Consider the following 12,602-nt stretch of genomic DNA (forward strand, 5'->3'; position numbering starts at 1 on the left):
AAGCTATCACAGTGGTACCTCAGGTTAAGTACTTAATTCGTTCCTGAGGTCCGTTCTTAACCTGAAACTGTTCTTAACCTGAAGCACCACTTTAGCTAATAGGGCCTCCTGTTTCCGCTGCGCCGCTGGAGCACGATTTCTGTTCTTATCCTGAAGCAAAGTTCTTAACCTGAAGCACTATTTCTGGGTTAGCGGAGGCTGTAACCTGAAGCGTATGTAACCTGAGGTACCACTGTACACATAATAGCTGTCAAATTGAGCATATTAACTCACTGGGTGGTTTTACCTAGTTTTACTTATTTACTAAGGTTTACTTAGAGTAGCCCCACTGAAATTAATGCACATAACTTAGTCATGTTCATTAACTTCAATGGGTCTACTTTGTGTAAAACTTAGATGGAGACCAACCATTGTGTACTATTTCTTATTCAAGCCCGTTTAAAATGTTTGATTCCAGCAGGCAGAATTAAATATCTAAAAACAGGTTGACTAGATTGAAACAAATAGGTGCACATTCAAAACCGAATACAGTGGTGCCTCGCAAGATGAAAAGAATCCGTTCCGCGAGTCTCTTCGTCTTGCGGTTTTTTCGTCTTGTGAAGCAAGCCCATTAGCGGTTTAGCGGATTAGCGCTATTAGCGGCTTAGCGGGCTTAGCGGATCAGCTGATAAGCGGCTTAGCGAATCAGCTGATAAGCGGCTTAGTGGCTTAACGGATCAGCTGTTAAGCGGCTTAGCGGATCAGCTGATAAGCGGCTTAGCGGCTTGGGGAAAAGGGGGGGGGGAGGCAAAAAAACCCCGCAGGAACTCGCAAGACATTTTCGTCTTGCGAAGCAAGCCCATAGGAAATTCGTTTAGCGAAGCACCTCCAAAACGGAAAACCCTTTCGTCTAGCGGGTTTTACATCTTGCGAGGCATTCGTCTTGCGGGGCACCACAGGTAAAACTTTTAAGAAACACCAGACACAAAATTCAGCACTCGATTCTAGTCCTTTACTTGCATATTCTGAACATGGTTTGAACTTTTAAAGGGTAGACGTAAAATACCACAAAAGCTTTATGTAATACATAACTGTGTTGTTTTTTAAAAAATAAAATAAAATAATGTGTGGACTATTCATCCAGTTTCTAGCAGTACAAATCCATTAACTCAACAGTGAAGACAGGAAGGTCACAGGAGTTGAATGCAGGATAGCACCTGTAAAATATGTCAGTTGTCATAAGGCTGTTATGATTTATAAAATAAAAATAGAGTTTTATTGGGCACTAAAGCATGCGAATAAAAGAGATCAATAAAAGCCCAAGTTCTGGAGGCACCTTCAAACAGCAGTAAAAGCCTCCTTTCAAACATAACTAAATTGTTACTGCAAAGCTGTGATGTGCAATGGACGTCTTATGGGTTATGATAACTATTTTGAGTTAATCTTCTTGGCACATGTGCTTTGACAAAATAATAAAATAGAAAGGCCCATTTGTCCACTCCCTAGGCCTAGACTCAGGATGAAGATCAATAAACCTCCCAACCGGGCTATTGCCAGAATGACCAAGCGTTTCAAAGCACTGTTGCAGAGATTACTAGTAAAGAGATTATGTTAATCATAATAGCACAACAGCAGCACAAGCAGGGGATGAGTGAAGAAACTATATATTAAGTTTGCATGTGTGTATTTAAAAGGGAAGTAATTGTGGGTGCAAGGCAACCAAAATGATTTAAACAGGAAAAATTGGTGCATAACGCTTTAGTAAAATCCAATGAAACTTTAAAAGCTTTCTCTTGAACTGGATTATACCTGATGCAAGCAATTTATTTAAAAAAATGCTGTAAGGAAAATTGATGATACAAGATGATGTATATGTAGAGCTTTTTATAAGCCAGAACTTTCCGGAACTCAGTTCCGGCACCTCTCAGGTAGGTGCCATTGTCATTTTAAAAGAACAAAAGAGGTGTTCATGGTGAGTTCCGGCACCTCTTTTTCTAGAAAAATAGAACTGTGTATATGGTACATATAAATGTGAAGATTTGAAACTATATAACTAGCATTCAAGACATTTCAACAAACCCTATCACACCCTACCTTGTAATGGCAAGATTTTCACACCAAATTCTTCAAGGTAGCTAAGAGCACGGATAAGATCCAACTCCTCTTGGACAACAGGCGGGCAGTCTGTAATAAGCTGTAAGCAGGATCTTAGAAGAAAAAAAATAAATGTTTAAGGATTTCAAACAGCTTTCCTAATTAGTCAAAAAGAAGCATCTTCATTATATGAGGCCAGTGTGATAAACATACAGCACTAAACTATGCTTGTAGCTATGCACAGAAACCTCAAGAGCATGCACTGGTGAGGCATTACAATGGGTCCAAAGTGATGGGTCTCCTATAAAGGCTTAAAAATTTGCCACTTGATATAATGTTATCCTCTTTATAACCCCGTATTTCTTTGTGGATGTATTTTTTTATTGTAAATAATATCAATTTATCAGTGGTCAAAGCTAAGCACTTTACTAAGAGTTTACATGCCAAAAGAAAGAAGCTTTGTACTTAGCAAGCAATCACCATGTACATGAATGAAGTAGGAGGAAAAATAAAATTCATTTGGTGTAGGTTCATAAATTCCCCCCCCCCAAGTGAAACTCTAGTGGAATTGCATGACAGCACAGTTCCGCAAATGTAACTCTTCTGCTATAAAGGCAAGAAACATACTAATATTAAGAAAGTGAAGGCTGCTATTAACAGTTGAACTGTAACACCTAAATTATTCAATTAAAATTTTTTAGGTGCTTTAGATTATCTTTCTGGGGTTGATGTGGGGATGTGCTAACTTTTAAAATGTTAAAAATTAATCCTTAAATTTTCCACTCCCAGATTTGATTTGATTTTTAAATACGCCTTGTAATTGTGTGCCAATCTTATCAATGAGAAGAAACCATGCTGAAATGATTTCCACTTAAATGAAAGCATCACTAGAAAATTGTTAATGATAGAGAATGAAGGAGAGCTTTCATCTCAGCTAAGGTGGTAACCGTCCCCCTAACAACAAAAAACATCAACAGTGAATAACAATTATTTCAATTATAGCAGCTTTCTCATAGAATCTATGATGGACAGTGAAGGCACATCTTGCTCCAGGAGGTACAATTGAAACCTCTGCTAAAACAAAAGGGGGGGACGGGACTTCATTTTAGCCAAGAAAGGTTTGCACAGACACTCCAAACAGGATTCAATACGCTGCCCATCAGCTGTTCAATTGTGCTTTCATGCATCCACATCTCGGCCAACTGCACACCTCAAAGGTGGGTATGATTTTGAGGGGAAAGTCTGTTGAGTAAAACGAGGAGGCCTGGCAGACAAAATCTGGCACACAAGCCAAAGGTCCCCGCTGCCTCCTTCAACAAAACAAATAGTCATACCTTGGAAGTAGTTACGGAATCCGTTCCGGAAGTCCATTCGACTTCCAAAACGTTCAGAAACCAAAGTGTGGCTTCTGATTGCCTGCAGGGAGCTCCTGCAGCCAATCAGAAGCCGCGGAAGCCCCATCAGACGTTCAGCTTCCAAAAATAGTTCACAAACTGGAACAGTCACTTTCGGGTTTGAGGCATTCAGGAACCAAAACGTTTGAGCTGTTCGAAAACCAAGGTATGACTGTATTCATTTTCGTCCCTTGAATTCATACGGGCCTTACAGGAAACATCTTGGTTTTTCATAGCTGTAATGGTTACATACGCAGAATAATAATTTCCACTTCCAAAACCATTAGCTAGTATTTTCAGATTGGTGCTGGTGCCTGCATTTCATGATGAGCCAAGCATAATCTAGGCAAAAGACGTATTACCTCATTCTAATTGCACCAGGGACTAATTAGTAAGAACAAGTTGCCTTGGAAATGCTTGAGCATCGGAGGAAAGCACTCAAGTATGCAAAAGAGTACAAAATCATAAAAGATCTGCCTTTCTAAGCAAATACCAAAGGCTAAAAGATTTTTTTTTTGCGGGGTGTGTGTGGATAAAACGTACCTGGCCAGATCCATGCATGTATCAGTTAGACTGGTTGAAGAATTGAAATATTCTCTGCTAGCAGCCAAAACCAATTCAATGCTTTTCTCATAGCAAACTCTGTACTGTGGTTTTCCTTTAGAAGCAACACTGACAGGGGGATCTATTGACCAAACACTGCAGTGCATCATTTGTCCAGCTAAATGGATGTTCTCCAGTCGACTTGAACACAGAAGACTTTCTGTAAAGATCTTTAGAATGACAAGAGCAAATGTCATACAAGCAATTTTTTTTATTTGACAAATACCTGAGTATGGCTATCTGCTTGGGGAGGGGAGGATATCTGGAACAGCATTCATCTAAATCTAGACCAATATCAATTAGATTTCGACAAACCATGTGCTGAAATGGAAATGCAATCTAATTTGCTGCCCTCGAGAAACCCTTTCCTTTCATTTGACTACCAAGGCAGCACTAGAGAGTTGACAGTGGAATCTCTGCAGGAAACTCTGAGACTTATCTGGGGAGCCACTCTTTATGCTGGGGATTATTCAGGATGATGGGGCAAATGGGGTTGTGCAGTGAACGTACACACAGTTTAAAAGACCACACAAACATCTGAACAGAAGTATCCTTCATGAAACTTATCTATAAGTTTTGGACAAGCTAAAAAGCAATACCACCCAATAATGTATATAAGTCAAAATCTTCATCCTTTAGAAGCAACACGAATGAGGACTTCCGAGTTAGCGCCATTGGCGAATGGCGGAGTTTCTCCGACTGGAGGAACTGGCTCCGTGGAAACTGGGTCTTCCCGCCGCGGTGAAGGTGGGGACCCGCTAGAAATCCCAGGCGGAGGAAGCCTGGGAACGTGGGGTTCGGCAGGGCACCAGGAGCGCCCCCTCCCACTCACCGGGAACCCCATTTTGGGGCTCCGGAGTGAAGTGGGGTGAGCGGCGCGGTGCTGCGAACTGATTGCTACTTTCACGGAGTGAAGCCGCATAGCCATTGCCGGAGAGCGCTGACTTTTGGACAATTGGATTTAAAACAAGTACCCATGAGTAGAAACGGAAAATTGGATCAAGAAATATCTTAATTTGGCACTGAAGCGGGAAGGTTCAAAACAGGAAGTCCGCCTTCCGCTTTTTGTACATAGACTGAAGCAAAAACCTTGTAAGCTAAAGCCTGGAAAGTCGTTAAAAAAGTTTAAATTTCCTTCATTTATAACTACTGAAACCCCCTTGGAAGCAGGAGAAAAGGGGGGGGGGACTTTGTTTAACGCCTGCAGGAGAGGGAGTGAAGAAAGATAAGTTTCCACCGTCTCTAACCTGGGAACGGGGTGCCAGAGACAGAAATTTATGGGGAAGTTCATCGACTGTGAATGGAACGTCTTTTGACAGATAGTAAAAAAAGAGAAATAAACTGATTCCAATGTTGCCTTTTGCATTCTAAAGAAACAAAGTATCTGAAAAATGAAAGTAATTTTCCTTTGTTGGACTTGCCTTAAAAAAAATGGATACAAATAGAAATTGTCTGCTCTAGAGGGAGCTTGCTAAATTGTTGCTGCAGTCTACTTGAGGGCTCTACAGCTGTCAGATTAAGATCGTGGGACCAGTCCTTTTTGACCTTGACTAAATATGAGCTGGGAGGAAGTTTTGGTGCTTGCTTTATGCAAGACAAGTGCCTTGTTGGAACAGCTGCATGAGAAGATGGATTTGATGAATGAGAAAATGGATTTGATGACTGTTGTGGTTAATAACTGTGGACAAACCGGGAATATTGATACAGAAACCATCCAGGGACCAACTCAGGAACCTGTATTGATTGGGCAAGTGCAGAAGATAATGGAGGAGGTTGCGGTTGCACCTCAAATAATACAAATGGAGAGGCCCGAGGCCCTACAGGAGCATAAGCCGCTGTCTTTGAAGATTGAAGTTGGAGTGGATCAAGGGGAATCTGGAGCTGAGGAGGTTCTTAACTTTGGAGAGACCTTGAAATATGCTTTTAAATATTTTTTGGACTACATTGATGACTGTGGGGAGTGGGACTGTGGGGAATGGGCTGGTTTGATGAAGGGAGACAAAGATAATTTTGGGTTGGAATCCCCCAGAGACCTACTCCCCAATGAGAAAGGAAAGAAATTAAGAAAGAGACCAACAAAAGACAAGGAAAAGTGCAAGTATAAACAAGAAGAAGATCTGCAGAAGGGACATGGAAGAGACTTAAGGGCCTCAGACATAAGATTACCAGGTTGATGGACTAGATGGAATGGACAGTAAGGACTGACGCGACCCGAGACCAGGAAGAAGAGACGTTGGATGAAGATTGGAAGAAAATTTATAAAGAAATTTTTTTTTCTAGGGAATTAGCCTAAAATTAATGAATATTAGGGAAAATGTTGGAATGAAACTATATGACTCTAGTAGAAATGATATCAGGAGTTATGTATAATCGAGTATTAAGCTTTAAGCTCTAAAGTATTTGCTGGTAAGATAAGGTTAAATAACTTAAGGTAATTTGAATAACAGAATATGGGGAAAAGATGGAAAGGATTTGTTGAGTTAATTAATAGGTTAAATTGTTAAGATAAATTATTTAATAAAAATTGAGAAAGATGGAAAGAATTTTCTGAAATAACTAATCAAACTAGAATACAAAAAGGGAGGTGTGAGGAGGTCAATGAAACAAGCAAATGGAAGTTAAAGATATGTAATATGGGATTTGTGTCTTTTTTCCCCTTCTTTTTTATCTTTTTGCTGTATTGTTGCATTGGTTTTTATGTTTTGCTTTTTTAATTTTTTTTATGTATTGTAGTGTTGTTTTTAATTTTTTTTCTTTCTTTTCTGTAATTTTGAAATTATTAATAAATATTATTTTTTTAAAAATAGAAGCAACACAAATGCAAGAAAGGGGGACCCATCACCGCCCCCCAGATGTTGATGGCCTCCAAATTCCATCAGCCCCAGCCAACATGGTCAATTTTAGGGATGACAGAGGCTGCAGCTCAACAACATCTGGAAGGCATCAAATTCCCTACCCCTATACTAATGCATTGCCAAGGTACTCTGATATTAAAGTCTATTCATCGCTCCAGTCAAATCTAATATCTTGAAGTAAGAGCTATAATTATATCACATTTTCCCTGACATGATGTATGTACGTATTGCTATTTATTTTTTTTAAAGGAGCACATTTCAAAGTTAGATTTAAATCCCAGATGCCATTTTCTTTTTGCAATTTATTCAGAAGTGTACTGATTTGCTCTCAAAATCTCTCAGGAGTCATAGAAATTAGCAGCCATAAGCAATAAAGTCTACATGCTATAACAAAAGAAGACTGACAATAATTTGAAATGTTTAAAAGATGTCAAATTTTTGAAGGTAAATTATGCAACATGAAGGCTCACTCAAGTACTACACTATGAAACAGAAAAGTGCACTTTCAAGTAAACTGCACATATTCAAACACACACAGCTTCATTGTAATTCACGAATCTTAATAACTAGGTTGCCTCGAATGCAGATTATTTTCTGCAGAAACCAAACTTTGCATTTCACTTTAAATGCAAACAGGAAAACATCTATCAAAGTTCTATATGCACCCTGAGTGACGTTATTAAAAATGAACTTTCAGCTCAGTGAACCATTTAATAAACATAACAGTGAAGCGGCGAGCCATTTGTCTTCCCAATGTTTAGTTAGCAATTTTATGTCAAGAGTTTCTGTGTATTAAGAAAGTCAAGGTTCCCATCTATACATCTCATGTCTTCTGTAATTCTGCCATAGTTCATAACAGCTCTGTCTGAATGCACGGAATTCTGAGTGTTAAAAAAAAAAGTATAACAGAACAAACTCTAGGAATTTGCTCCCCCCGCTCCTTATCTTCAGTGAGCAATAGGATAAACAGGAGCTTTGCCATTGTTTCCAGCCCCACTGGCAATCCTATATCTTGGAGTTGGCTAGGGAGAGGGGCCAGAGTAGGTCATCTTTGTCTTCCCTGACCAATCTGGCTGGGAACGTTTGATTAATGTGACATATTCCCTCCCTCCCGACAACAGCAGCCCTGAGTGCGGTTAGAGGATCTATGCCTTCCCTTCTTGACAACAGCACCCCGGTTGCATAACACCCTTCTTCCTGGCACCCACTCTTGTTATATGTTTACATTATTTGAATATTTTCCCCATCCTGCCTTATGCAAGGAAATTCCCCTGCCTTCTAAGGATTTTATGTACATAGCTGCCTAATCACAGGGGACAGCTGAATAGGTTGTTTTGGTTTGCATTGGGTAATTTTAGCAGTATTTTTTCAGTCTTTGGTTTTTTCCTGAATAAGGCCAGCATATAAATCTTATAAACAATGTCATTTAATGTCTTTAATAATGTCATTTTAAAAACAAACAAACCACCAAAGCAATTTACAACAGTTATACACTTTGGGTTGTATTCAACTAACTTCACAAGATGCCCTCGCAGGGATTCCCACTAGCGCAATAGGGTTTTTCCGTCCATCAGCCACCTGTGCACACCTAAGTCATCTCTGAATGTGGCCTGGAGGGTTGAGAGGATCCCCAGAACAGATTTAATGTGCACGTAGGGGTAGGAGAGGGGAGAAGTTTCCTTTGTGCAAGGAAAATCCCTGAGATGATGGTACCTTAGAGTTATGCTGAATATAAGCCATTATTTTTATTGCTGTTGTTATTGTTATAAATCACCAGTTAATAATTACAGAAATATTTCTACTTAATTGCCTGCATAGCCCTGGCACCATAAATAAGTTTTCGGCAAACATTTAAAAATTACAACAGAAGATACCTGTTTCCCCTTTCCCCCTCTGATATGGCCTCTACTCTCGACACTAGGAGTAACAGGAACTGGTCATTGGTTTGGCTGCAATTTATCAGAAGGCAATGTGGTACCCCAAAGTTCCTTTTCTTTAAAGGAGTAAAGTTGGTAACCTGAGTTTGATTCTTATCTAGATGTGAGCACCAGTCCCCAAGTATGAAAGACTAGAGAGAATTATTTCTATGAAACCCTAGCTATGGAAATCCTTAGAATTTAGGTGTCTTGAAACAAAACCAGGCCACTCACCATCAATGGGATTTCTGGATCTTGTAGAAACTACCACTATTGTCAAGAAAGCTTGATAGCAGCATGATTTGCATGTTCAAGGAAAGGAAAACTCAGCATATATTTAAACACTTAAACTAGGATTGTACATCTGCTGGCACAGATTCTGAATAAAGCAAAATGCTGGTATGAAACTGAACTACCTAGAATTCCACCCACTGTATTCAAAAACATACTGAAAAGCAGCAAGATTCACCTCATAGCAAGTGTCCGGTTGTATGCATGTGTAGACATTCTGCTGCATTTCCAGGATATCATGCAACAATCCCATCCAGTGTGTCTCATTAACAGGGGGCTGCCTGTAAGACACAAAGAAGCGAACATTTACAAGCAGATTCCGAGAAGTGTGATTACCAGGATTAAATGTATTCTTAAAATATCACCCCAAAGGTTAAGAGCACATTCATGTGTAGAAAAACAACACTGGTGCTTATAACATCTAGACACACAGTAGCTCAACATTCCGTATAACATTCTAGTAAGGTGGATGTCAGGGAACTGCCATCAGTGCCGGAGGGAGAGAGAGAGCTCCAGAGGGATCCCAGAGAGCGTCACGGGATTGGGAGAGGCAGCCCATCTTCCGGGGAAGGGAATCAGCTCAGCTCCAGTGGAGAAGGGGGGCAGATGGGGGAATCTGAGAGGGAGTCACATGACTCCTTGCCTGGGACCAGTGGGGGGAGGAAGGGTCCTCCGCTGCCTACGCCTTCCTTGCGCAGAAGGCTTCCGCGCAGGGAAAGTAGGAGGCGACTGAGCGTCAAAGAGCTTCTTTGCTGGAAGAAGTTTAAGAAACGCCCACTGACGGATTCTGCCAGCGATTGAGACAGCCACGGGTGAGTGGCTGTCCGGACAGAAAAGGTTCACTCAGGCAACCCAGCCAGGTGTGGGCACCGGCTTACGCACGAGCAACCCCTAGAACCACTACAGTAGAGAAGAATAATTATCCCCATTTGAAAGATGGAGAACTGAGCTTGAGAGAGTAGGTTGCTTAGTGAGTCCGTGACCAAAGGGAGATTTCATCCAGGAACTTAGTGGCTCACAGTTAAGTCTCTTATCCAACAGTTTTGCACACCTTCCCCCCAGCCCCAAAGCTTTCAGACCAAACCCTCCAGTCACACATACTGGGCGAGATTCAGCAAACTTGTTGCATGCATGGAACAAGGTCCACTAACACAACAGGACTTCTCCCCTCAAAAAAATAAAATCTGCTCTGCAGAGTCAGGAGAACCCCCAGAACCAGGGGCACTGACTTGCTCCCACATTGAGGGAGTGCTTATCACATGACACTGCCGGCATGCGCCGGACTGGGACAAACAAGCATAGAAATTGCCCTCTGCGCTTGTCTCAGATGCCGCCTGGCTGCTGGGTTGCCGGGTGGAGGTTGGGGCTGGGGTGCCAGGCTGTGGCAGGGGGTGGTAGCCCCCTCAACATTGGGGGGCTGCCCCCTGCTAAAAAATATTGGGGGATCTGAAGCTGCCTCCGGCCCATATACCTGGCGCCACTGCCCAGAACAGGTTGGGTGGCATGAAGGAGGAAAGAAAGGTCATGTTTTACAAGCAGACATTTTCCCTTGCACATATTCCACTTAGCACTACCTAGAATGCTACCCGTTGGGAGATAATCTAATCCAAGGCCTACATTCTGAAAGGTTTAAATTGCTTTGCCATGCCTCCATCAAGAGAGTGGTACCATTCTGCTCTGCACACCATGGGCAATGGATCCTTGACAATGGGGCAATATTTGTGCTTTGATGAACCATGAAGCCAAAGCAAAAGACACTGCCACTTTTGCTTGTGTCATGAGCAATTATTTTATGTTCGACGAAGGGCATCAAAGCGAATTTTACCACCACTAAACCATCTTCCTTGTGAAGCAAACAACTGACTTGCCTCCTGAGGAGCTAAAGACATGTTTACAAAGAAATCTGTCCTTTGAATTGTTTGTCTTTCCTGCTTGAGACCACAGCCTCAGCTGTTCATGTTCTGACCTGGAAAAGCCACGCAGAACATTTCATCTGTGAAGGTACCAAACAACCATTAAAGCTCATAATTTTGTGTGCCACCATCCGTTACTCACTTGCGGCCTGTGTGCCTGGTCAATCGAATCATCAGCTTCCGTGCTTCTTCTGGGCTGTCCTGTGTGTCTTTTACAAAGGATACAGGCTTTTGGAGTCCATGCTTCTCCAAGATTTCTGATACGCTGAAATAACAGTAGTCATAAAAGCATCATCAGCCATTCAGCCAAATCTTAAATCCTGCCTGTGGCCATTATTGCAAATTATTGTTTATGTGTAAAATTTGAATAATTATATATTTGAAACCGAAACCAAGAGGGATGGTGATGTTTATCCACTGAACAATGATGACTTGAAGTTATACAAAAAATACACATCCAGCCACACATACCATTTGAGAACTCATTTTGTTTGCAATATTTAGCACCATATCATTATATTCCATAAAACAATATAAAACTTGATCCACGCCCCGCCCCCTGGAACCTTATAAGGTGATGCTCCGGGAGGTAGGGGAGTACAATGAAACAGCCTATATAGCTAAGCCTTTTAAAGAAATTAGATGAAGGGCCTTTTCTTTTTCATTCTTCGTGTTAACTATATTGTCACAATGCTACATTACCCTTCACAATGTTACAGGTTGGGAGGGGGGAACCCCTTTGGATATAAACATGTGTTTATGGAAAGGTCAAGGTCCAAAAAGTAATTTCCACTAAGCCTGCAGTAATATTTGACCTACAAGCTCTCTTTTGTAATAATCCTGGCATTTTGAACTGTAAAACCTAGTGCTAGGTTAATAAAGAAAACGTACTGGAAGAGATGAATGAAGAAAGGCGCATTTCTTACCTAAGAATTCGTTCCAATTCATCAACTTTGTCGTGAAGGTTATTTGTAATGTCTGTTTCAGGGCTGAAAGGATGTATCAAAACAAAAAAACAAATTTGTATATTCTGCATACTATGGAAAAAAATGTAATACCAACACTGAGTAATACCCCAAATACAGTGTTTTTCCATGTATAACACGCTCCCGTATATAAGACGCCCCCTTTTGAGGGGGACTAAAAATTGAGAAAATGGGGGGGGGGGAGAGAGATTGCCCTTGTATAAGACGACTCCAATTATTTTATATTATTTTATCGTAAAAAACCCCTAGTCTTATAAAGGGAAAAGTATGGTAAGTCATATTCAGAGTAGATCCGCTGAAATCAATGAACATTCACTGATTTCAATTAGTCTTTTCTGAGTATGACTTATGTGGAGATCACCCATTACACCTTTCCAATCTACCCTCAGTGAAGGTGGGAGTGATCCTCTGATTGAATGCTTCCTCCTCACACAATTCCATTAGTCCCATTCCATGACCAGTGGATGGGGCTACAGAGACAGGCTGCATAGCCAAGATTTCTTCTTCCCACAAGGGAGGAGTAGCCCAGTTATGAGGGGAAATACAACTTGCCTAAATTTTGATGGCACCC

At 41.1% G+C, this 12,602-nt stretch overlaps 1 protein-coding gene across 2 annotated transcripts in view; it reads right to left on the bottom strand.

Annotated features, from left to right (window-relative positions):
- Positions 1 to 12,602, bottom strand: part of NBAS (NBAS subunit of NRZ tethering complex) — a 195,856-nt gene that overhangs the window by 84,675 nt on the left and 98,579 nt on the right. For both annotated transcript variants that reach the window (XM_080997879.1, XM_080997878.1), the window contains exons 27-31: positions 11,972 to 12,034; positions 11,188 to 11,310; positions 9,311 to 9,413; positions 4,011 to 4,240; positions 2,074 to 2,186 (exon numbers count right to left, since the gene is read on the bottom strand). In XM_080997879.1, coding sequence (XP_080854005.1) covers positions 2,074 to 2,186; positions 4,011 to 4,240; positions 9,311 to 9,413; positions 11,188 to 11,310; positions 11,972 to 12,034 — 632 coding nt within the window. The remainder of the gene's footprint in view (positions 1 to 2,073; positions 2,187 to 4,010; positions 4,241 to 9,310; positions 9,414 to 11,187; positions 11,311 to 11,971; positions 12,035 to 12,602) is intronic.

Source organism: Podarcis pityusensis (assembly GCF_964106645.2).
Source record: "Podarcis pityusensis genome assembly, chromosome: 3".
NCBI lineage: Eukaryota > Metazoa > Chordata > Lepidosauria > Squamata > Lacertidae > Podarcis > Podarcis pityusensis.